This window comes from Schistocerca gregaria, chromosome X (assembly GCF_023897955.1).
Source record: "Schistocerca gregaria isolate iqSchGreg1 chromosome X, iqSchGreg1.2, whole genome shotgun sequence".
Classification (NCBI taxonomy): Eukaryota; Metazoa; Arthropoda; class Insecta; order Orthoptera; family Acrididae; genus Schistocerca; species Schistocerca gregaria.
Window position 1 is genome coordinate 380,723,963 of NC_064931.1, and position 27,328 is coordinate 380,751,290.

At 41.3% G+C, this 27,328-nt stretch overlaps 1 protein-coding gene across 2 annotated transcripts in view; it reads right to left on the reverse strand.

The window, feature by feature from the left end:
* Positions 1–27,328, reverse strand: part of LOC126298041 (dehydrogenase/reductase SDR family member 7) — a 157,223-nt gene that overhangs the window by 34,006 nt on the left and 95,889 nt on the right. For both annotated transcript variants that reach the window (XM_049989361.1, XM_049989360.1), the window contains exon 5: positions 26,430–26,669. In XM_049989361.1, coding sequence (XP_049845318.1) covers positions 26,430–26,669 — 240 coding nt within the window. The remainder of the gene's footprint in view (positions 1–26,429; positions 26,670–27,328) is intronic.

Here is a 27,328-nt window from a genome sequence, read left to right on the forward strand (position 1 = left end):
CACTCATTAAATAACTGAATAGTTAGCTGCAACAGGCAGAAAACATGCTTTGCTGGTGCTGCCCATTTTCATGATTTTGGCCGAGATAAACTCACGCTGCAGTATTGTTCTTTGGCATGCCAGCGTAGTAGTTGGCACAGAAACAGCTAAGTAAAAATTCTGTGCAATTCACAAGTTTATTTTTATGTAAAAGCTGACTGGAATTTTCCTTTGTATGAGACTACATGTACAAGATTCTGAACATTCATGTGTGCTGCAATGAACTTTTACTCTTATTGTCAATTGTAGACAAACTTATTTGTGCTTTTTTTAAATTTTTGGGACAGACGGGCCTGATTATGCCATGCACATAATTTAAATTCTCTCCCATATATGTAATAGTCACAGTGTTCCTCAAAAAACTTCAAAATGATTGTTCTCTAACTTCATTGTATAATTATGTGAGAAATAGGTTATTTTTGAGAATTTTCATATGCTTACAAAACTATGTTTTATCAGTATAAGTGTTCTAAACAACTTCATCTACATCTACAAGGTTACTCTGCAAGCCCTGGCAAAGGGTTCATTGAACCATTTTCATATTGCTTCTCTACCATTCCAGTCTCGAATGGTGTGTGGGAAAAAGGAACACCGAAATCTTTCCGTTCGAGCTCGGATTTCTCTTATTTTATTATGATTATCATATCTCCCTACGTAGGTGGGTGTCAACAAAATATTTTTGCATTCGGAAGAGAAAGTTGGTGTTTGAAATTTCGTAAATAGATCTCGCCGCAAAGAAAATCACCTTTGAAACTTCCTGGCAGATTTAAACTGTGTGCCTGACCGAGACTTGAACTCGGTCCGGCACACAGTTTTAATCTGCCAGGAAGTTTCGTATCAGAGCACACTCTACTGCAGACTGAAAATCTTATTCTGAAAACCATCTTTGTTTTAGTGACTGTCACCCCAACCTGCAAATCATATCAGTGACACTCTCACCCCTATTGCGCAATAACACATTGCCCTTCTTTGCACTTTTTCGATGTCCTCTGTCAATCCTACCTGGTAAGGATCACATACAGTGCAGCAATATTCCAGTAGAGAACAGACAAGTGTAATGTAGGCTGTCTCTTTAGTGGGTTTGTCACATCTTCTAAGAGTACTGCCAAAAAAGTGCAGTTTTTGCTTCGCCTTCCCCACAATATTATGTACGTGGTCTTTCCAATTTAAGATGCTAGTAATTGTAATTCCTAGGTATTTAGTCGAATTGACAGCCCTTAGATTTGAGCAATTTATCGTATACCCAAAATTTATCAGATTTCTTTTACTGCCCATGTGGATGACCTTGCACTTTTCTTAGGTTAGTACCAATTGCCACTTTTCGCACCATACAGAAATTCTCTGTAGATCATTTTGTAATTGGAATTGATCGACTGCCGATTTTCATAGACGATAAATTACAGCCTCATCTGCAAAGAATCTAAGGGGGCTGCTCAGATTATCACCTAGATCATTTACGTAAGTCAGGAACAGCTGGGGGGCCTATGACACTACCTTGCAGAACACCAGATATCACTTCTGTTCTACTTGATGATTTACCATCTATCACAATGAACTGTGATCTCTCTGAGAGGGAATCACGAATCTAGTCACACAACAGAGACGATACTCCATATGCACGCAGTTTGATTAATAGTTGCTTGTGAGGAATGGTATCAAAAGCCTTCTGGAAATCTAGGAATATGGAATTGATCTGAGATCCCTTGTCGACAGCACTCATTACTTCATGGGAAGAGAGATAGCTGTGTTGCACAAGAATGATAATTTCTGTATCCGTGTTGGTTATGTATCAGTAAGTAATTTTCTTCAAGGTGATTCATAATGTTTGAGTAGAGTATATGCTTCAAAATCCTACTGCAAATTGAGGTCAGTGATATGAGTCTGTAATTCAGTGGGTTACTCCTATTTTCTTTCTTGAATATTAGTGTGACCTGTGCTACTTTCCAGTCTTTAGGAAAAGACCTTTCATCAAGTGAGAGTTGTATGTGATTGCTAAGAAAGGCGCTATTGTGTCTGCATACTCTGAGAGGAACTTGATTGGTATACCATCTGGACTGGACAACTTGCCTTTCTTAAGTGATTTGAGTTGTTTCGCAACACCTAAGATATCTACTTTTATGTCACTTACGCTAACAGCTATTCTGGTTTTGAATTCTCAAATATTTACTTCATCTTTTTTCATGAAGGAATTACAGAAAACTATTTAGTAACACTGCTTTAGTGACACCATCATCAGTAATGTTTCAATCGCTGTCGCGCAATGACTGTATTGATTGTTTTTTGCCATGGTGTATTTTACATACCACCAGAATCTCTTTGGATTTTCAACCATATTTTGAGACAATGTTTCATTGTGGAAACTAGCATCTAGCATAGATATCCACAATAATTTCAAGCTTTCATGAAACTCAGCCAGTCTTGGGGATTTTGCATTGTTCTGAATTTGGCATTCTAATTTTGCAACAAATCAGCCTTTGTCATTCTCAGTTACAGCAACAGAACAGATCACCCTGAATTTCATATATCAATACAAATAAATATGCATTTTTGAGAATTTTTGGAAGTTACCATTCCCCTGTGCATAACCTACTCTGCAGTAAATAGGTGTTTGTGGCTTAGTTACAGTAGCAGATCTTGTAATTAACTTATTGTGTTACATCTAGTTTTCCCTTAAAGAGTGGTATTAATATCTATATTTATCATATACTAACTATTTTTGAGTATGCTAACAACTATAACTAATCGAAAAAAGCTTTAGGAAACTATTAATTTTTACAATCAGTTTCTCTGATACCTCAATAGAAATCTCAATTTTGGGTAATTGCTTAAATTCTTATGTGCAATTAGTAATTTTTTAGCTTAGGATATTAAAAGATAATTAGCTGGCTTAATTTAAAGTTATTTGTTCACTATCCTGTAATACATTGTGCGAGCCAAAATGCAGTCCCACTGTGAATGCTGTTCTTTAATATGGGATGAGCTGGTTGACATCCAGAAGCAGCTTGAAATTGTCCTGACTACTGTCAAAGATTGGCAGCTGCTGCAAATCAGCATGTTGGGAGAGCTCCTGCAAGTCATGTGCCTGTGTAGCAGTACCAAAGGTAGCTCAAGTACTATCCTCTCCTGTGGTCCTTTCTCCTCTGCAGAAAGTACAGGATCTGTTGTTGGTCATCCACTTGATTGTGAGTGGCATTTCAATGGAACATCTAGGCATCCTGTACAGGGTTGATGGGAAAGAGAGCACTCAGGGTGTGATGCCGATCCCTTAACCAACAAGTTCGAAGTGCTGTCTTTCACTGAAACTGAAACTGAGCCAGTGGGACTAACTTCATCAGTTTTGCGCAAATCTGTTTTATCCAGTGTCAAATGAAGGCCAAGGAAAATGCAAAAGGATAGGCATCTATTAATCATTGGCACTTCAAATATATGGCGACAGATGGTACCCCTTAGGGAAATGGCAGCAAGGGACAGGAACAACATCAAGGGCCTCATTCAACATGCTGAAGAGGCTCTTCCTGCAGTCGTTGAAGAAACAGGGTGCAACCAGCTGCAGATTGCGGCACATGTTGGATCAAATGATTCCTGTCATCTGGGCTCCAAGGTCGTACTACAAGCATGCCAGCAACTGGCAGATAAGGTTGAGAAGACCAACCTTGGGCATGGAGTTTCAACACAGCTCACAATTTGCAGTATTGTCCCCAGAAGTGGTTGTGGCCCTTTGGTTCTGAGTCAAGTGGATGGACTGAAACAGAGACTTTGAAGGTTCCATGACAAGTTAGGCTGTGACTTTCTGGACTTGCACCATAGGGTTGAGAAATGTAGGTTCCCCCAAATGGATCAGGTGTGCACTACACATCTGAGGCTGCTTTCCAAATAGCCTGACTGCATGTGGGGTGCACATGAGATTTTTTTAAGATTAGATAACTCTCCATCCAATTCAGATAATGGTAGCTATAGGAAACCCTGAAGTATCAGTGTAAGATCAAAAGCAATGCCTCCCATGAGAGAGTTGAAATCCTAGTGGTTAACTGTCAAAGTATTTGAACCAAAGTACCAGTGTTTGAAGTGCTCCTGGAAAGCAGTGAAGCTCACTTAATACTAGGTACAGAAAGCTGGTTGAAATCTGAAATTAATAGCAGTGAGATTTTTGGAGAAAATCTGAGGATGAGCAAATGGAAATGGAGGTAGTGTATTTGTCACAGTAGACAAACTCAAATCCACTGAGTTAGAAATGGAAGCTGCATGTGAGATTGTTTGGACAAGACTCAGTATCAGTGGTGTGCATAAAATGGCAATTGGATCACCAAACATACTCATTTCCTAATAGGAAAAAAAAGAGGCTCTGAGCACTATGGGACTTAACATCTGAGGTCATCAGTCGCCTAGAACTTGGAACTACTTAAACCTAACTAACCTAAGGACATCACACACATCCACGCCCAAGGCAGGATACGAACCTGTGCTCGTAGCGGTCGCGGTTCGGGACTGAAGCTCCTAGAGCCGCTTCGCCACTGCGGATGGCTCTCCTAATGTAACCAAAAACTTGAGAGAAAACCTCAGTTTGTTTGTACCAAAGTTCCCCAATCTACTGTAATAATTGGCGCAGACTTTAATCATCCATCAATCAATTGGGAAAATTACAGTTTTGTTAGTGGGCATGATAAGACATTCTGTGAAACATTACCAAATGCTTTCTCTGAAAACTACCTAGAACACAGAGTCCGGAATCCCACTCATGATGGAAATATTATTGGATCTAATGACAGCTAACAGACTTTACCTCTTTGAGGAATTACACATTGAAACTGGTATCAGTGACCATGATGCAATTGTAGAAACAATGATTATCAAAGTACAAAGGACCCTAAAACAAGCAGAAAGGTATACATGTTCAATAAACTAGATAAAAAATAAGTAGTGTCGTATCTCAATGAAAAACTTGAAGCTTTCAGCACAGGGTAGGAACAAGTTCAGAAGAATAGTTGACCATGCACTGAAGAGATATGTACCCAGCAGAAAAGTTGACAGTCACTGTAAGGAAACTTCTAAAGAAACACAGACTGCTGTATAACAGATGTAAAACAAAGCATAGGACTATAGAAAAAGAGGTGCTGAATGAAACATGTTTGGCTGTCAAGACAGCAATGCATGAAGCCTTCAGTGACTACTGTAATGGGACACGGTCACATGATCTTTCACAAAACCCAAAGAGACTCTGGACTTACGTAAAGGCTGTTAGTCACCAAAGTTAGTATCCTAACAAATAAGACAGGAACTGAAATTGAGGGCAGTGAAGTAAAAGCTGAAATGCTTAGCCCTGTTTCCGAATGTTCCTTTACATGGGAAAACCTAGGAGAATTGTCCCAATTTAATCTTCGTACCACTAAAAAGATGAGTGAATTCTCAGTGTTAGTATCGGTGGTGATGAACAGCTGAATTCGTTAAAACTGAACAAAGCTCAAGGGACCCAAGGAATCCATACCAGTTTCTATACTGAAACTGCAACTTAGTTAGTCCCTTCTAATTATAATCTACTATAGATCCTCAAACAAAAGACAATGCCAGTAGTTTGAAAAAAGCACAGGTCACACCCATCTACAACAGGGGTAGTAGAAGTGATCCACAAAACTACCATTGTTGTAGAATATTAGAACATTTTCTGAGTTTAAATATAATTTGGTATCTTGAATAGAATGAACTCCTCCATGTCAATCAGCATGGGATCCTAAAACATCAATCTCGTGAAACCTAGCTAATAGAATACATACCTGGAGAGCCAAGACCTCAGCTAGTTGTTATAATAGTTTACTTAAAGCATACACTACATGTTTTATGTTTTTGCGGTTTTTCATATCACTATAATGTGACTTGCCTTATATGTAATGCTGTTTAGCACATGACAATGATGATATTTCATGATAATTGTGTAATAATACGATTATATTATTTATATATGTACATATATGCAGACAGCATAATGTATTTTTCAAAAAATGTATTCAGTCGTCATTGGTAATTCAATGATTATTTTTTATTATATGTTAAAATGTTTATAATGCAATTGCTAATTTTTATGCTATGTGTAAGTAGAACAAAGAAATGTATTGTCTGTAAAGAACACTCGTGAAAATTTTGACGATTAGTCTGTTCATTTAAAATAATGTCAAGACGTTTCGTTATACAGGGTGTTACAAAAAGGTACGGCCAAACTTTCAGGAAACATCTGTCACAGACAAGTAAAGAAAAGATGTTATGTGGACATGTGTCCGGAAACGCTTAATTTCCATGTCAGAGATTACTTTAGTTTCATCAGTATGTACTGTACTTCCTCGATTCACCGCCAGTTGGCCCAATTGAAGGATAGTAATGTTGACTTCAGTGCTTGTGTTCACATGTGACTCAATTGCTCTACAGTACTAACATCAAGCACATCAGTACGAAGCATCAACAGGTTAGTGTTCATCACGAACGTGGTTTTGCAGTCAGTGCAATGTTTACAAATGCAGAGTTGGCAGATGCCCATTTGATGCATGGATTAGCACGGGGCAATAGCCGTGGCGCGGTACATTTGTATCGAGACAGATTTCCAGAACTAAGGTGTCCCGACAGGAAGAGGTTCGAAGCAATTGATCGGCGTCTTAGGGAGCACGGAACATTCCAGCCTATGACTTGCGACTGGGGAAGACCTAGAACGATGAGGACACCTGCAATGGACGAGGCAATTCTTCGAGCAGTTGACGGTAACCCCAATGTCAGCGTCAGAGAAGTTGCTGCTGTACAAGGTAACGTTGAACATGTCACTGTATGGAGAGTGCTACGGGAGAACCAGTTGTTTCCATACCATGCACAGCGTGTGCAGGCACTATCAGTAGCTGATTGGCCTCCACAGATACACCTCTGCGAATGGTTCATCCAACAATGTGTCAATCCTCATTTCAGTGCAAATGTTCTCTTTACGGATGAGGCTTCATTCCAACGTGATCAAATTGTAAATTTTCACAATCAACATGTATGGGCTGATGAGAATCCGCACGCAACTGTGCAATCACATCAACAACACAGATTTTCTGTGAACATTTGCCAGGCATTGTTGGTGATGTCTTGACTGGGCCCAATGTTCTTCCACCTACACTCAATGGAGCACGTTATCATGATTTCATACGGGATACTCTACCTGTGCTGCTAGAACATGTGACTTTACAAGTACAACAACATGCGGTTCATGCACGATGAAGCTCCTGCACATTTCAGTCTAAGTGTTTGTACACTTCTCAACAACAGATTTGGTGATTGATGGATTGGTAGAGGCGGACCAATTCCATGGCCTCCACACTCTCCTGACCTCAACCCTCTTGCCTTTCATTTATGGGGGCATTTGAAAGCTCTTGTCTACGCAACCCCGGTACTAAATGTAGAGACTCTTTGTGCTCGTATTGTGGACGGCTGTGATACAATACGCCATTCTCCAGGGCTGCATGAGCACATCAGGGATTCCATGTGATGAAGGGTGGATGCATGTATCCTCGCTAACGGAGGACATTTTGAACATTTCTTGTTGCTGTGTGTTTCCATTACATGACTAATGCGATTTGAAGTGAAGTAATAAAATGAGCTCTAGCATGGAAAGTAAGCGTTCCGGACACATGTCCACATAACATATTTTCTCTCTTTGTGTGTGAGGAATGTTTCCTGGAAGTCTGGCCGTACCTTTTTGTAACACCCCGTATATGCGAAAATTTCTATTTTTCTAATATATTTATTAAGTTGCCATTTTCACCAATCTTTAGGATTGATAGGCAGACTGTGTTGCGACTGGCGTGTCATTTTCTTTTTTACATGTGTGCTAAATGAAGATATGTTCGTGCAAGTTGTTTCAGATGTTCTTTAAATCTTGTTTTGAAATTTTGTCCAGTTTGTCCTGTGTAAATTTCTCACAGTTATTGTATAATGACACCTAAAAAACGAACTCCTTGTCAGGCTGTGAAGGCCCAGGGGATTTCTACAGGCTGCCATGTCATCCTCTGCCTTGCAATGTCATGCAGATGCAGTATGGAGGGTGATGTCAGCACACTGCTCTCTTGTCTGTTCTGCAGACTTTCCAATTAGTGGAGCTGCTACTACTCAGTCAAGTAGCTCATCAATTGGCATCTCAAGGCTGAGTGCACCTCATCAGTCCTCCTACCAAGGGAAAATGCTTAGCAGTACCAGGAATTGAACCCGGTTCCTACACACGGCTGCCATCTGCCCTGACCATTCAGCTACAGAGACAAACTTATAAACACAGTAACATGCAAATTTACAGGATTAGTCTATGTTACAACAAATTTGTGATTCCAATGTGTTGTGTGTTCTGTTGCCTATTTTTTGACTGGTTGTCTGAAGTGCAAGTCTCATTTTATTTGCAAATTTTCTGCATTATGGTATGATAGTGAACTGTGTATTTTGCTTTACTTTGTCCTTGTTGAGGTAATGTTTTCTTTTATTTTCTTTCCATTTGTGTGTACTTTTCTGGTACAAATTTTGTTTAGTATGGTGGGGTTGTAACCATTATTTTTTGTTATTCTTTGTAGTGCCTTTAATTCACATGTCAATGGATACTTTACGGGATGCTCTATGCAGGTTTGAAAATGTGATGCTTCTTTGTGTGCTCTCAGATGACAAGAGCTGTTGTGTATTACTGTATACAGTCTGTGGATATCTGTTTTCAGCAGATACTGAATTTGTGCATTGGTCCATTGATTTTGATTTTGAGATTCTGACAGTTTAAGTTCTTGTCCTCTACATGTAATGGTGATATTTTATGTAGGCTATTCCACTACAAGTAGAAGATGTCTATTTAGTTTTATGTTTCTTCAAATAAAAATCATGTATCAATTACATATCTATGATCATACTGAACTACTTCACCCCATTTTGTATTATTATTATTATTATTATTATTATTATTATTTAAAAATTGTTCTCAATATAGTGAAGAAGAGTTATAACTAGTGTAACAGCATGGAGATTTTCACTGCAAAACTGTTTCCTTTTATATACAGGGTGGTGCATTGATTGTGACCGGGCCAAATGTCTCATGAAATAAGCGTCAAACGAAAAAACTACAAAGAACGAAACTTGTCTAGCTTGAAGGGGGAAACCAGATGGCGCTATGGTTGGCCCGCTAGATGGCGCTGCTATTGGCCAAATGGATATCAACAGCATTTTTTAAAAATAGGAATCCCTATTTTTTATTACATATTCGTGTAGTACGTAAAGAAATATGAATGTTTTAGTTGGACCACTGTTTTCGCTTTGTGATACATGGGGCTGTAATAGTCACAAACATATGGCTCACAATTTTAGACGAACAGTCGGTAACAGGTAGGTTTTTTAAATTAAAATACAGAACATAGGTATGTTTGAACATTTTATTTCGGTTGTTCCAATGTGATACATGTACCTTTGTGAACTTATCATTTCTGAGAACGCATGCTGTTCTAGCGTGATAACCTGTAAACAACACATTAATGCAATAAATGCAGAAAATGATTTCCGTCAACCTCAATGCATTTGGCAATACGTGGAATGACATTCTTCTCAACATTGAGTAGTTTGCCTTCCGTAATGTTCGCACATGCATTGACAATGCGCTGACATGTCAGGCGTTGTTGGTGGATCATGATAGCAAATATCCTTCAACTTTCCCCACAGAATGAAATCCGGGGACGTCAGATCCGGTCAACGTGCGGGCCATGGTATGGTGCTTCGATGACCAAGCCACCTGTCATGAAATATGCTATTCAATACCGCTTCAAGTGCATGCGAGCTATGCGCCGGACATCCATCATGTTGAAAGTACATCGCCATTCTGTCAACAGTGAGACATCTTGTAGTAACATCGCTAGAACATTACACCATTTAGATTGCCATTGATAAAATGGGGGCCAATTATCCTTCCTCCCATAATGCCCCACCATACATTAACCTGCCAAGGTCGCTCATGTTCCGCTTGTCGCAGCCATCGTGAATTTTCCATTGCCCAATAGTGCATATTATGCCGGTTTAAGTTACTGCTGTTGGTGAATGATGCTTCGTCACTAAATAGAATGCGTGCAAAAAATCTGTTATCCCATAATTTCTCTTGTGCCCAGTGGCAGAACTGTAAATGACATTCAAAGTCGTTGCCATGCAATTCCTGATGCATAGAAATATGGTATGGGTGCAATCGATGTTGATGTAGCATTCTCAACACTGACGTTTTTGAGGCTCCCGATTCTTGCGCAATTTGTCTGTTACTGATGTGCGGATTGGCCATGACAGCAGCTAAAACACCTACTTGGGCATCATTATTTGTTGCAGGTCATGGCTGACGTTTCACATGTGGCTGAACACTTCCCGTTTCCTTAAATAACGTAACTATCTGGCAAACGGTCGGGACACTTGGATGATGATGTCCAGGATACCGAGCAGCATACATCTCTTACGCCCGTTGGGCATTTTGATCACAATAGCCATACATCAACACTATATCGACCTTTTCCGCAATTGGTAAATGGTCCATTTTAACACAGGTAATGTATCACGAAGCAAATACTATCCGCACTGGCGGAATGTTACGTCATACCATGTATGTATACGTTTGTGACTATTACAGTGCCATCTATCACAAAGCGAAAAATGTGGCCCAATTAAAACAGTCATATTTCTTTACGTACTACACGAATATGTGATAAAAAATGAGGGTTCCTATTTTAAAAAATACAATCGATATCCATTTGACCTATGGCAGCGCCATCTAGCGAGCCAACCATAGCGCCATCTGGTGTCCCCCTTCAAGCTAGATGAGCTTTGTTCTTTTTAGTTTTAGATATTTGGCCCGGTCACTATCAATGGACCACGCTGTATAGTTCGCAGTGTTGAACTTCAAATAAGTACAGGAGAGAGTCAATTGTAATAAAGTAAATTTTCTAAAATAAGCCTTATGCTGATTGCATATGTGTATACTTATAAACTGTGTAACTGTGCTATTACCAGATTATTGTAAGTACACTACTGGCCATTAAAATTGCTACACCAAGAAGAAATGCAGATGATAAATGGGTATTCATTGGACAAATATATTATACTAGAACTGACATGTGATTACATTTTCACACAATTTGGCTGCATAGATCCTGATTTCTCAATCAGTCCCCAGAACAACCACCTCTAGCCGTAATAACGGCCTTGATACGCCTGGGCATTGAGTCAAACAGAGCTTGGATGGCGTGCACACGTACAGCTGCCCATGCAGCTTCAACACAATACCACAGTTCATCAACAGTAGTGACTGGCATATTGTGACGAGGCAGTTGCTCGGCCACCATTGACCAGACGTTTTCAGTTGGTTAGAGATCTGGAGAATGTACTGGCCAAGGCAGCAGTCTAACATTTTCTGTATCCAGAATCTGAACAGGACCTGCAACATGCGGTCGTGCATTATCCTGCTGAAAAGTAGGGTTTCGCACTGATCGAAGGAAGGGTAGAGCCATGGGTCGTAACACATCTGAAATGTAACGTCCACTGTTCAAAGTGCCGTCAATGCGAACAAGACGTAACCTAGACATGTAACCAATGGCACCCCATACCATCACGCCGGGTGATACGTCAATACAGGGATGACGAATACATTTCCAATGTGCGTTCATCGCGATGTCGCCATACACGGATGCTGTAAACAGAACCTGTATTCATAAAAAAAAATGATGTTTTGCCATTCATGCACCCAGGTTCGTCGTTGAGTACACCATCACAGGCGGTCCTGTCTGTGATGCAGCGTCAAGGGTAACCGCAGCCGTGGTCTCCGAGCTGATGGTCCATGCTGCTGCAAACGTCGAACTATTCATGCAGATGGTTCTTGTCTTGCAAACGTTCCCACCTGTTGACTCAGGGATCGACACGTGGCTGCACGATCCGTTACAGCCATGTTGATAAGATGCCTGTCATCTCGACTGCTAGTGATACAAGGCCGTTGGGATCCAGCACGGCATTCCGTATTACCCTTCTGAACCCACCGATTCTATATTCTGCTAACAGTCAGACATTGGATCTCGACCAATGCAAGCAGCAATGTCGCGATACGATAAACCGCAATCACGGTAGGCTACAATCTGACCTTTATCAAAGTCAGAAACGTGATGGTACGCATTTCTCCTCCTCACACGAGGCATCACAACAACATTTCACTGGGCAATGGCAGTCAACTGCTGTTTGTGTAATCGGTTGGAAACTTTCCAAGTGTCAGCACGTAGGTGTTGCCACTGGCACCAACCTTGTGTGAACACTCTGAAAAGCTAATCAGTTGCATATCACAGCATCTTCTTCCTGTTGGTTAAAGTTCCCATCTGTAGCATGTCATCTTCGTGGTGTACCAATTTTAATGGCCAGTAGTGTATTATCACTGGCATTTGCTAAAAAAGCATTCTGCATATACCTAGTCACCTTATAATGAGATGAAAAATTACATACACATGTATACCGTAAGTAGAGTATTATAAGAAGTATGTCACTTTTATACTGCAGATACTGCTGATGAGGAGCAACACCCGAAAATCGTCCAGCAAAATAAAAAAATACCAACTTATCTACAATTTCTACAAGCTGCAGAGCACCAAATATACAAAACATCAGATGATATAGTTGCTAAAAGGTTCAAAGGAAACTAGAGTGTCATTTAGAATAGGTGCCCAACTTATACAGTTACAGCTGTTGGCGAGTTCAATCTAACATCAATATTTTGATGAAAATATATGTTTAAAGTCAATGTTATGCATAAAGCATCATCTGAAATTGTACTACATGCTTTCTCTGAAAATTATTTAGAGCAGCTAGAACAGAAGCCTACTTAAAATGTAACTGGTCTCAGTAACATACTAGGCATCTTAGCAGTAAATAATCCTGAGAAAATAGAGAGCATAATAATAGATTCAGGGACTGTGTACCACCAAGTTTACTCTAAGACTAAATCTGCCAAAAAATCACAAGAGATTCTGTTCATATTTAATGTAAGCTAGTGGCAAGCCACAATCAATATTTTCACTATGTTATAGCACCACTAGTTACTAAACTCAAGTTTTCCAAAATTCCTTAACCAAAGATGATGCACTAAATATTCCACTTTTCAAATCACGAATGAATAACTTCACTGTAGATACGCTAGGGTAAACGAAGCAACTTAAATCACATAATGAAGAAAAATTTTCCCACTCAGATTATATACAAATTAGGTTCCTTTAAGAGTATGCTGATGAAACAGCTCCGTATTGGCACTTGTATACAATGGCTTGCTCAATGAAGGATCCATACCTAACAAGTGGAAAGTTGCGCAGGTCACACAAATACACAAGAACGGAAATAGAAGTCTTTGTATACCCACAATTAAAACAGACGACTTGGAACGTCAGCTGGTATAATGTATGTTAAAAAGTGACGTAATTCCTCCAGCTGTATTAAGGTGTTGGTTTTATTGGCAACTAGTTTCAATGTTGTTACATCATTATCTTCAGGCCCATACTTGCTGACAGTAACCGAATGTGTCTCAACTAGTAGTCAGTGGTGAGACAGGCGTTTTCCATGCGGAAGGCAGGTAGGCAGGCAGGCAGGCAGGCAGGCAGGCAGGCAGGAACTGATATGAAGTTAAAACTAGTGGTTCAAAGATCATAACTCATAGAAAATAGAAGTGCTCTGTCTTAATTATAGATCTGTATTACTGAAATCAATTTGCAATAGGATTTTGGAACATATACTGTGCCTGAATATTAGCAAATACCTCAAAGAAAATGCTATATAGACACACAATAACCATGGGTTCAGAAAATATTGTTCTTGTGAAACACAACTGGTTCTTTATTTGCACAAGGCAATTAGTGCTATCAATAGGGGCTCTCAAGTTGAGTCCATATTTCTAGATTTCCAGAGGGCTTCTGACACCATCCCTCAGAAGCAGGTTCTAATGAAACTGCATGACTATGGACCATGTGACTTGGTCCATGATATCCTGTCTGGAAGTTCACTGTTTACAGCAACTGATGGTAAGTCATTGACTGCAACAGAAGTGACAGCTGGAATTCCCCAAAGTAGTGTTGCAGGTCCTCTTCGAGTCCTAATCCATAAAAGCAATTTAGAAGATAATCTGAGCAGCTCTCTTAGATTGCTGCAAATGATACTGTTGTTTACCATCTAGTAAAGCCAAAACAAATTGAAAAATGATTGTGACAAAATTCTGCAAAGGTGCTCCACTTAGAAGATGCAACAAATCTACTGAAGGGACTTCCTGCACTACATTTGCCTGTACTCTTCTGGAGTATTGCTGTGTGCTATGGGATCCTCTCTAGATACGAGTGATAGAGGACATCAAGAAAGTTCAGAGAAGGGCAGCTGGTTTTGTATTATCACAAACTAGAGGAGAGAGAGTGTCACAGATATGATATGCGTATTGGGGAGGCAATCATTAAAACAAAGACATGTTTCACTGCGGTGGGGTCTTTTCATGAAATTTCAGTTGCCGTATTACTCGTCTGAATATGAAAATATTTTGTTGACTTCCACCTACATAATGAGAAATGACTATTATAATAAAATAAGAAAAATCAGAGCTCACACACAGAGATGTGTGTGTTCTTTTTCACCACATGTTTGAGTGTGGGACAGTAGAGTAACAGTCTGAAAGGAGTTTGATAAGCCCTCTGCCAAGCACTCAAGTGCCAACTGCAGAGCAGACATGATATAAAGGGAGTAAAATGTTATCTACTACCTGTTCAGAAAACAAGCTGAAGTTATAAAAGTCAAAGGACCTGAATAGCAAGCAGCAGTTTAGAAGGTACTGAGTCACAGCTGTGATCCACCCCTGATGTTATTCAATCTGCACAATGTACAGGCAGTAAAGAAAACTGAGGAGAAATTTCAAAAAGGAATTACATTTCACAGAGAGGAAATGTAAACTTTCAGCACTGTGAATTACACTGTGATTCTATTAGAGACAACAAAGGCCTTGGAAGGGTAGTGTCTTGAGAACAGTTTATAATATGATTATCAACAAAAGGAAAACAATCATTATAGAATGCAGTCAAATTAAATCAGGCAATGCTTAGGTAATTGGTTTAGTAAATGAGACACTAAAAGCAATACATATTTTAGTTATTTTAGCAGCAAAGAGAGTTACTATGGCCAAAGTAGAGAGGATATTAATTTCAGACTGCCAGCAGCAAGAAAAACCACTTGTAAGAAAGAAAAATTATTTCACATCAAATATAAATTTAAGTGTTGGAAAATATTTTCTGAAGTTATTTGCCTGGTGTGTACTCTTAAACAAAAGTGAAACATGAATGCTAAACATTGCAAAGGAGAAGAGAATAGCAGCGTTTGAAATGTGGTGCTACAGAAGAATGCTGAAGTTCTGATGGATAAAGTGGCTAACTGATGAAAATTTAGTCAATCAAATTAGTGAGAAAAGGGAATTTTGGTACGACTTAAGGGCTCAATTTATACGACACATCCTGAAGCATCAAAGACTTGTCAAGGTGATAATGGAGGGAAGTGTGAGAGTAAAAATTATAGAGGGAAACCTAGACTCGACTTAATAAACAGCTTCAATTGTACATAGACTGCAGTGGTTATGCAGAAATGAAGAGGCTTGCACTGCAGAGACTAGTCCGGAGAGTTGCATTAAACTGGTCTTTGGACTGATGACGAGGACAACAACAGTGTTAGATATGTGAAAATCACTGTAAACCATAATCAACACATTCTGTCTGCTTCCTAAGATTTATGGCTTTCATATACCAAAGGGGAAGTTCTTACGAAAGAACCTGTCTTCCATTTTAATAACAATGGATAAAATTTATACCACAGAGAAAATACAATCATTTGCAATCTGTTAGTGCCACTATCCTATGTACATATATTCACCTTGTTCATGGTCTTATGACTGTAGAACACTATCTCTTCCAATGTCTTGCAGACTCCAATTTTGCCACCTCATTCCCTGTACACTTGACCATATATTCTTACCCATAATTACTTCTCCTTCCAGGGTAAGATGTTTTATCAAATCTGCAACAGTCATGGGCATCCACATGATACTTGCAGCACCCACCAGAAAGATCGCGGTAGTTGCCGCAAGTAGAGTCCCGTCCACCAGAGGGCACGCGAGAATTCGGCCGCGACCTCTGCCGGCGGAACAACAACAACAACTTAGGTGGCACGTGCTGTGCCCAGTCAGTTCACATCGGGCATGCTTAGGACACAGTTCTCGGTCTACGCTATGTGAAGTGTGACGGAAAACGTGAACTATGTTACTACACAATTGGCGACGAGTAGGGTCGTTCTTTCACGTGTTGCGTCGTTGTTCCGGTTTTGCAGCTTATCCACGGCATGGAGGATTTACGTAGTGCGGGTTTTGGTTGAGCGGCAGACGGAGCTCATGGCCACCATGAAACAAGTGCTTCCGGTTTTGCTCTCCACGCCGTCTGCTCCAGCGCTGTTCCCTCCTCCCTTTCCCCCGTATGACGAGACGGCGGAGGATCAGGATGCATATCAGCATCGCCTTCGGCAGCATTTCCAGGCGTTTCATGTTGCCGATGCAGAGGTATGTCATGCTCTTTTCTTGTCTTGAATATCTCCCTTGCTGTATCAAGTTTTGCGGCAGCTAGCGCCGTTGCAGGAACCCTCGTCCTTGTCTTTTGACGCCTTGTGTTCATTGCTGTCTTCATATTATCGCCGCCGCACGCATGTTGTGGCAGCTAGGGTCCAGTTCTATCAATGCAAGAAGCAGCCCCATCAGTCTTACTGGGCGTGGGCCGCTACCCTGCACGGTCTTACGTGTCATTTTTTCACGGAGCAGTCGCGAAAATTTTATGCCCACGTTATGGTGCGCAACGTCATTGTTCGTTTGGCCCCTGATAAGGAGGTCCGGCAGCGTGCCCTGCAGTTAGAAGACCCTTCCCTTGAGGAAGTCCTGTCCATTGTTCAATCATATGAAGTCTCTCGCACCACAGATCAATAATTGGAAGCGTGGTGTGACATCGTGGCGGTTCAGGGCAGCCCGGCCGCGTCCACTGCGTCCGGGGTGAACAACGTGCGAGCGGTACAATCCGGCCGTTACGGCCGCTCCCTCACTGCGCGTAAACAGAGTTCCGTCTGCCGGCCCCTGTTACCATCCTGCGTGTCGTGCAATATACATCATGATCAGTCAGAGTACCCCCAGCATTGGGCCGTTTGTCGCAAATGTAATAAAAAAGGACACATTGCTAAAGTTTGCCACGCAGCCTCAAAAGAATCAAAGGACGCAGGTACAGAGGACATGGATGTTGACATTAAGGAAGTTTCCTTGGGGCAGGCTCCCGACGCATCAGCACACAAACACTATCGAGGTGTCTGCTCGGTCGTGCAGATTACAACTGCAAGTAGATACGGGCGCGGCAGTTTCTTTGTTGAATGCACAAACTTACTCCGACCTTGGGTCGCCCCCATTGGCGCCAGTTTACCAGCGTCTATGCGGTTCATTCCCCTACCATCTACGCAGTTCATTCCCCTACTGGATCAATTCACTACCGACGTGACTTACAAATCAGTCATTCGGCCTATTACTTTTATTGTTGTCAGTGATGCGAGCTCCGCTAACCTGTTTGGCTTGGGTGCCTTTCAAGCTTTCAGTTTTTCTATTGCTGACACCATACAGTTGGTCTCCGAAAACGTACCCTATAAATCATTGGAATCTTTGATCTCTGCCTTTCTGGATATCTTTGAGGAGAGCCTGCGGCATGTTTCAGACTTTGAAGCTCACTTAACATTGAAAGCGTCTGCTCGCCCGCATTTTCTACGCACGAGACATATTCCCTTGGCTCTCTATCCTCAGGTAAAAGAAGATTTCGACCGGCTGACAGCCCTCGGGGTCGTTCTTCCCATTTCTTGTAGTGAGTGGGCTTCGCCCCTTGTTATTGTCAGGAAACCCTCGGGAAAATTATGTCTTTGTGGCGATTTCAAGGCCACCATTAATTCCCAATTGGTGGTGGACACCTATCCTTTGCCTCGTGCTGATGAATTGTTCTTTGCCGTGGCGGGATGCCAATATTTTTTGAAAATCGATCTTTCGGAGGCTTATCATCAGGTCCCACTTGATGAGGACTACAAACGGTTGGCCTTTGGAATATCCAGTGACCTGGCAATATTCCAGCATTATCTTGAGCACATCATGTCGACAATCCCTCATTGTACTAATTACCTGGACGACATAATTGTCACAGGCCGCAGCACGAAGGAACACTTGCACAACCTTTGCACCCTCTTTCTCAAATTCAGGTCTGTGGGCTTGTGTTGCAACCTGCCTAAGTCAAACTTCTTCCAACCGTCCATTGAGTATGTGGGCTACACCATCTCTCAGCACAGCGTGCAGCTGCTAGGAAGTTTGGTCCAAGGTATCGTTGACCTTCCGCGGCCCGCTTTGCTGAAGGAGATACAAGCTTTTTTAGACAAGATTGCCTATTACCACCGGTTCATTCCTAGGGCTTCCACCATAGCCCGCCCCCCTGTACTGCCTTCTGCACAAGGGGGTTCCTTTTGATTGGTCGCCTTCGCATGCGAGCGAGTGTTCACCTCGTTGAAGGGCCTCCTCACGTCAGCACCTTGTTTGGCTACTTTTGACCCCCATATGCCGTTGGTCCTGGCTACCGATGCTTCGTAGTATGGGGTGGGGGCGGTCCTGGCCCATTGCAATGCGGATGGTTCCGAGCAGCCACTGGCGTTTGCGTCTAAAACTCTTAGTCCCGTGCAGGCCCATTACTTCCAGGTGGAAAAAGAGGCTTTGGCCATTGTCTACGCTGTTATCAACTTTCACCCTTTCTTGTATGGCACGAAGTTTCAGTTAATCACTGACCATAAGCCGTTAATATCGTTATTTGGCCCCGCCTCTCAGATTCCGGATAGGGCGGCCCATAGACTCCAGCACTGGACCTTGCTCCTCTCTAAGTACCATTATGACATTCATTTTCGCCCTACCGGACAGCATGCCAACACAGACACTCTTTCCCGTCTTCCAGTGGGCCCAGATCCTAAGTTCGATCAAGAGGAGATTATGTGTTTTCATTTGGATGTGGCGTCCCGCCAAGTGGTTGATGGCTTCCCTATCACTAGTTCTTGAGTCGCTATGGAAACGGCAGCTGACCTGGTTCTCCGGCAAGTCGTTTGCCTCATTCAGCAGGGGTGGTCATCCCAACCTCCAGGCCGGGTCTCGGACCCTCTTCGTAATTATTTTGTTCTACGAGACCGCCTCTCCGTCTTCGAAGGAGTTCTCCATCTGGCTACCGACGATACAGCTCCTTAAGTGGTTGTTCTTCCAAGTTTGCGAAGGGCAGTCGTCACGTTATTACATGAGGGGCACTAAAACATTGGCTTGCAGACATGTGAACTGGCCCGGTATTGACAGAGAAATTGAGCAATTGGTGGCCGCCTGTTCCCAGTGTGCGAGCCAACAGGCATCTCCCAGGTCAGCGTTCTCTTCATGGCCGCCTGCAACCCAGGCATGGGAGCGTGTTCACATTGATTTTGCAGGCCCATTTCTTAATGGCTTTTGGCTCATGTCATTGATGATTATTCCTGATTCCCATATGTGGTTCGCTGCTCCTCAACCACTTCAGAAGTTGCAATCCAGGCACTAGCAAAAATCTTTTCTGTGGAAGGTCTGCCAGTCACCATGGTCTCGGACAATGGACCTCAGTTTATTTCGCAGACCTTCCAGGATTTTTGTAGGCGGTTCGGTATTCGGCACGTTTGCTCTCCCCCCTTTCATCCACAATCAAATTGGGAAGCCGAGTGCATGGTGCGCACATTTAAGACGCAGATGAAAAAGTATGTGCACGAATTTCCTGCGGAGGAGGCGTCGACGATATTCCTGACGGCATACCGGACCACACCAATGGGAGAACACAGCCCCATAGAGCTCCTCCACAGATGCCAACCTAGGAATCTGCTGCACCTCCTCTGGCCTGGTCCTCTCAAGTCTTCACACAATGGAGTACCCGGCTTTCCACCGGATATGTCGGTCTGGGCACATGGGTTTGGTCGCAATCCACGTTGGATACCGGCGGTGGTCCTGCGCCAAAATGGTTCTATACCTAGCTCTATACCTTGCAGGCACGGGACCAGGAGGTACATCGTCACCAAAATCAGCTATGTCCACGTTTGGGCTCCCACCCTCTAACCCCTCGGGCACCGGCTTCCCTATTGCCGGCACCCGCGTTGGTTTCTCAGGGGATGCTACTGCCCCTCCCCCTTGGGACTTCGCTGCACTGTGATGGTTCTCAGCCTTGGCAGTCTCCAGTAGCTCCAGCACTGGCATCACCATCGTTAGAGATGCCCCAGCGAGAGCAGGCCCCCCTCGCAGACCCAGTTTCTCAGGAGGCTGGTTCACCTGTGGTCGTCCCTTCCCCATCGCCCCCGCCACTGGGTCTTGCCCCTCCGGAGGAGGGCCAGGATCCAGAGTTTGACGGCTTCTCTCCTATTCTGTCCCAGGCTCTGGTGGTGGGACGAAGGGTGCCTCCACATATGGGTCACTTCCAGCCGTATTCGAAGGTTCCAGCTCGAGGGTTGGCCAATCCCCTCGACTCCAGCCTTCTGATGGAAGTGGATTTAATCGCTCCTGCACGACGCTCCACCTTCCGACGCAGTGGATCACAGTGGCTTCACCCCCTGAAGGAGGAAGAGTGCAGTAGCCAACAGAAAGATCGCAGAAGGCACAAATCGGCACGGCGCGTCACGGACGGCAGAACAACAACAACAACAACAACAACAACAACAACAACTACTACTACTACTACTACTCAGGCAGCATGGGCCGTGCGCAGTCAGTTCACATTGGCCATCCCTAGGACACAGTTCCAGGTCTACACTATGTGAAGTGCGACAGAAAATGTCAACCGTGTTGCTACAATACTCATATGCCTACCTACACAAAACCTTCTTAGTCACTCAAGCTCCTAAATACCCTGTCTAGCTCCGGTGAATTGATGAAATCTCCATAAACTGCACCCAGGGAGAAACATAATCATCATTCTCACACAGCCACAACACCTTTTTTCCTATCGTTTTCACCTATTCCTCCCAATCCAGTGTTGTGCCCTCCTGCACATTGACATGCACGTTTCTGATGGCTCCAAACATTACAACATTAAAGAAAGAAATCAGAATGTGTAAAAGGAACCTATCCAGAGTTGCATGTAATTGGGTATTCTTAATTTTTGTGTACATATGAAAATTCACATGCAATATATACTGCCAAAAACTTAAAGCCCATTAACCTCTAACATTACCCACATTTTGATGGTGATCATCTCCAATACACCAAAAAATCCCCCCCATACAGTTCGATTAGACATGGACAGCACATCTGCAGTGACGAGTAATACATTTTAGTCAGTCAAACAATGGAAACTCCAGGTTGGAATATCAACAACATAAGGAAATGATAGGTTGCTACTTACTATTTAAATGACATGTTATGTTGCAGAGACGCACATGTAATAGACATTTACACATTAGCTTTCAGTCACAGCCTTCGTCAACGTGCGCGCCCCCCCTCCCACACACACATTCACACAAGCAAGTGGTCTTCATGCACAGATGGCAGTCCAGTCCAAGCTTCTGGAGACGGCAGTCATATGCGTGCGTATACATGAGGTGTGCTTGCTTGTGTCAATGACTGTGTGTGTGTGTGTGTGTGTGTGTGTGTGTGTGTGTGTGTGTGTGTGTGTGTGTGTGTGTGTTTGTTTATGACAAAGGCTGTGGCTGAAAGCTAAAGTAAAAGTGTCTTTTAGTTGGGCCTGTCTGCACCTTAACATATCATCTTTATGGTAAGCTGCACTCTATCTTTTCTTTATATTATTTTAGTTAGTTACATGTTCCATAGATCATTTGAATGATTCTTTTATGGACATGATGTGGAAAGAGTCAATTTACAGGATATGTATAAATGATTAGTGTTAACATTAATTAACACATCATCTTAGTCCTACTCCTGCAACAACAGTTAAAAACTAAGCTTTTCCCCATGGCTATCAGCTTTTAAATAGAAACCTGTCAGTGGAATAGAAGGAGTTGTCCAGGAGAAATGACTTCAAGTTAGATTTCTTTGCTAATGTTACTGGACAAATAATGAAAACTTTTTGTTGTTGCATGTTGAACTCCTTTCTGAGCCTCTGACAAGTTTAACAATGGGTAATGAAGATCGTTTTTCCCTCTAGCATTGTAGGTATAGACATCACTGTTGTTCTGCAATTGTGGCGGCTTATTTATGATGAATTTCATTAACAAAGATGTGTACTGTGATGGCGCAATTAAAGTGTCTAGCTCCTTGAAATGGTATCTACATAACACCTATACGTGAACACAACACATTATTCTTACTGTTTTCTTTTGTGCAATCAATATTTTCTTTATACGTGATGAGTTAGCCCAGGAAATTATCCCACAAGTCATTATTGAGTGAAAATATGGAAAATATTTCAGGAGGTTGATTTGTTTGTTTGCAAGACTAGCAAATATATGAAGAGCAAAAGTTGCTGAATTTAACTATGAGAAGCTCGGTAATATGCTTCTTCCAGTTCAAGTCTTCATTAATATGAACACCCAAAAATATTGAGCATTCTACCCTGTTTACTGACTCGTGCTCATGTGCTACATCAGTTGCTGGTATGACTCATTTGTTGTACAGAACTGAATATGGTGTGTGTTTTACTCCCCCCCCCCTCTCCCCTCCCCCCCAAAAAAGGGAGAGTCCATTTTCTAAGAACCACTTTATAATGCATTGCGAAATTACCATCTACCAGCTCTACTTTTACTTTCTGTCTAATGAGATTTATTATAACACAAGTACCATCTGCAAAAAGTACCAATTATGCTGGTTGAATGTTAAGTGGAAGGCCATTCACATACTGAAGGAATAGGATTGGCCACAAAACTGAACCCTGTGGGATGCCTTTTGTGGTTTCTCCCCAATCACTAAAATTTTATCTTTCCAATATTGTACAGTAAGCTGAAGATTTTATTAAAGCCTTTATAGAGAGGCATTACCTTCCAAACCTGGTCTGTATACAGGCCTTCCATGCAATATCCATACGTTCCTTATATTCTGGCTACCCACTTGAACTGTCTGCAGAGTAGCACCAGACACACTACCCAATACCACCCCAGTTTGGAACAACTTAAGCATGTTCATCAGGGCTTGGAGGTACACCCCACTCTCAGTCCTCCCCAATACTCCCAAAGTGATATTCCACAAACCATAAAATCTACAAAATATCTTGGTCCATCCTTATGCCAAGCTTTCTTCAAGTTCCTTACCACTTTTGCAATATCTCTCAATCAGATACAAGAGCAAGACATAGTTGATGACCCACCCAGATCATCATATTCTAATCTCCTATCAAATGGTGTTCTATGTACAAAGAAAAGCTACCATGCAGGAAACACATTTGGATGGAGGCTAGTCTATGCATATGAACTACTCAGATTGGTGAAAGTTGTTTCATATATTAGAATTTAATGATATCATTTTTGAAAGTATGGAAGACTGACAGCTAGCTCCATGGCAAGATTATACAGGCAGTACCAGAAAGAAGAGTTGTGAATTGATCTAATGTGCCAAGTGTGAGCTGTTGTGGGAAAGCAACTGTATGGTGGAACAAAGGACATTTTTTAGGTTGAGACTGCAGCTTACCACCTTCAAGTATAATACATTCCAGTTATGTAAATGCATTGATCACTTTTTCATGTTATTGACAGTAAATACTGCATGTGAATTTTCATATGTATGTGAAAATTAAGATTACTCCATTACATGCAACCAGGTCCGATCCCTTATCCATATCATAACTACTTATTTTAAAGTTATGCTGTATGAAGTTGGAGTTCTACATTAACATCTGTTCAGAATGCACAAGATGTTTAATCCATTTTTTATTCACAGTTAAACTGAGTAATAGTGTGGAATTTTATACTAATTATTTATGCTGAAAAGAAGCTACCCTACCAAGTAGTTTTAAAACTTCTCGAACTGCGGTGTAGGTTTTGAAACTGTTTTTTGACTAAATTATTTATGTATGTTTAGTATTTGATGTTGTAATTGATAAATGATTTCATTTGCATAGTATATGAGATTCTGTTGTTCTGTTGCTATTTCACAGTCAGAGTAAAGTAAGGCAAAATGTTATCTGAAAATGTATTTCTATGAAAAGTAAAACATAGCTATGAGGACAGTCTTACTTATGGTTTCAATACCTGTTCAAAATTTGTTGGTAAAAATATTTGTGCAGAACAGGAATTTGTTTTGTTCTGACTGTTTACATTCTTTAGCACATGGAAAGCATATTTTGACCCTTGTATAAAACTTTGTACCTATGTAAAGAAGAATTGTGTAACCCACTGGTTACAGTAAGAGTGTGTCTGGTTTGGACTGGTGGTTGTTTGTAATTAATGCCATGAAAATTGTCTTCCTAATTTTAAACATATTACCCTCGTTATCCTCTGTTATGAACTGTATTTCACCTTGAAATTATTTTGCGGACTTATCAAGGAATCATGTTCATAATGTAATTCTTTATTGGAAGGAAAGCTGACACTTTATTTACAGCTCAGGTAATATGATTATGGTCAAAATTCGATAAAAAAACATAAATAAAACTGACATGTACAGGGAAACTTTTGCTCAAGACGTGATTAGCATTACAAGTGTTTGCCTTGGAGTGAAAGTATAAGTGAGGGAATATTACTTGTGGGGTTTTGTGTAATAGGACTTGTACCAGAAAAGTCACAGCACTCCTAAGTCATTACAATCATGCCACAGAAGTGATTATTACATGGCCACAGCCAAGTCCTGCATTATAAGAGGCAGGCCCACTTGTCAAAGAAGTCATTTTATATACCAGATCTGCTGTATACTTGGCAAAGCCTTGTAAGTGAGCATGATCACCAAACATTTCTACAGGAGCCACCAGGAGTGTTTGCCACACACTGGCATCAGCACAACATGGTTGACTTCAATCACTTCTTCAAAACCTGTGCATCTGGATACACTCTTCCCCCCCCCCCCCCCTCCTCCCCCCACTCCCCCAATACCAGCTCTTTAACCCTAGAACACCTAGTGTGAGTCTCCAAGACTCCTAACACAACAATTTCTTTTTTTCTTGTGCTTCATTTTATTACATACTTGGCCAGATCCCTACATTTTTACCATTATTTGACTTGATGTATGTTTTACTGTAACTCCTATATGATGATTTGAGACCTCTTTGTACCCTTTCAACTAAATAATCAATTGTTGTTAACTACGTCTCCCCTGGTGTATATTTCAGACAGTTATATGACAATGTCTACATGGCCTAAACTGCACAAAAATGTAGGCAAATAAATGGATATTTCAACTCATCCAATGGCAGCCAAAATGGGAAAGTGATATAATTCACACAATGTAAACAAGGATTCTACAGACCAAGTATGCCAGGACGTTTCACTATGGTACTTAAATATGTGCAGATTGGAACTACTGTTGATCATTTATTAGGTTGTAAATTTAAAATTCTAACAAAACCTTTGATTTACAAAGTGTACTATGGGATGCAATTGTTTAATGAATTAAGAAAACCATACTGACTCAATTAACACCGACACACTGTACAAATTTATAGCGACTTCAGCAGAGAGAGCAGGGCTATAACAAATATTGCTGCATAGGCAACTGCCTGAGAAGAGGAGGAAAGCAAGATGATGATTTCATATCCTGTTGACAATGCAACCTTTACAGACAGGGTCCAGGCTCAAATTGCGAAAATTATCAGCCATAGCCTTTTCAAAGAAATCACCCTGACATCTGCCTTGAGAAAATTATGGAAACCACGTAAAATGTAAATGTGTGTGCGTCGATGGTAACTTAGCCATCATCCTGGCAAATGCAAGTCTAATATCTTACCACTGCCCCATCTTTCTCATTCAGAACAAGGGATGGAAATAGAAGGATGGAACAGTTCTGTTCCAAACTTCGTTAACTGAACAGATGAGAGACTATACTGGGCATCTTAAGGTTAAGATTGGCATACATTAGGAGAATTAAAAGAACTGTTCAAAGAACCTCCTGCATAATTTTTGTGCTGTGAACTTCTTTTAGTGTTAAAAACACACAAATGCCATAATGCAAATCCAAACAATTTACACCAGCACACTCCAGAAACACATACATAAAGTGAAAGCAAAATTAAAATAATAAGACAATAGCTTACCAAATTAAAGTCATGGCCTGACAATATGCTATGCAGTTACTTTATGGAGAGCCATTTCCCAAAACTCAAGCTACAATGTGAGCACACTGATTGGCCAAAAATACTTACATGTAAAGCATGCTTTGATGCAGTGTATGATCCTGAAAATGGTACACCAAACAAACCAGCAGTACTTGAAGTTACTGCTATGTGTCCTTCCCCTCTCTTCAGAAAATATTTCACTGCAATACGTGACAGGGAGATTATTCCAAATACATTAATGTCAAATACAGCTTTATCCACTTCCAGATCAATGTCTTCCCAAATTGCTCTCTGTGATCTACCAGCATTGTTCACAAGAATATCCAGCTAAAAAAAGATGGAAGAATACGTGAAAATTTTCTGCATGCATTACAACAATAAATGAACCAAAATAGTAAATTAAGTGTTAAAAAAGCAAAACAAGGGAAAAGAGGGATGGTTGTCGTCGTTATGGTCTTCAGTCCAGAGACTGGTTTGATGCAGCTCTCCATGCTACTCTATCCTGTGCAAACTGCTTCATCTCCCTGTACCTATTGCAACCTACACCCTTCTAAATCTGTTTAGTGTATTCATCTCTTGGTCTCTCTCTGTGATTTTTACCCTCTACACTGCCCTCCAATACTAAATTGCTGATCCCTTGATGCCTCAGAATATGCCCTACCAACCGATCCCTTCTTCTAGTCAAGTTGAGAGACAAATTACTTTTCTCTCAAGTTCTATTCAGTACCTCCTCATTAGTTATGTGATCTACCCATGTAATCTTAAGCATTCTTCTGTAGCAACACAATTCGAAAGCTTCTATTCTCTTCTCGTCGAAACTATTTATCATCCACTTTTCACTTCCATACATGGATACACTTCATACAAATACTTTCAGAATTGACTTCCTGACACTTAAATCTACAAATGATGTTACCAAACCTCTCTTCTTCAGAAATGTTTTCCTTGCCATTGCAAGTCTACATTTTATATCCTCTCTACTTCAA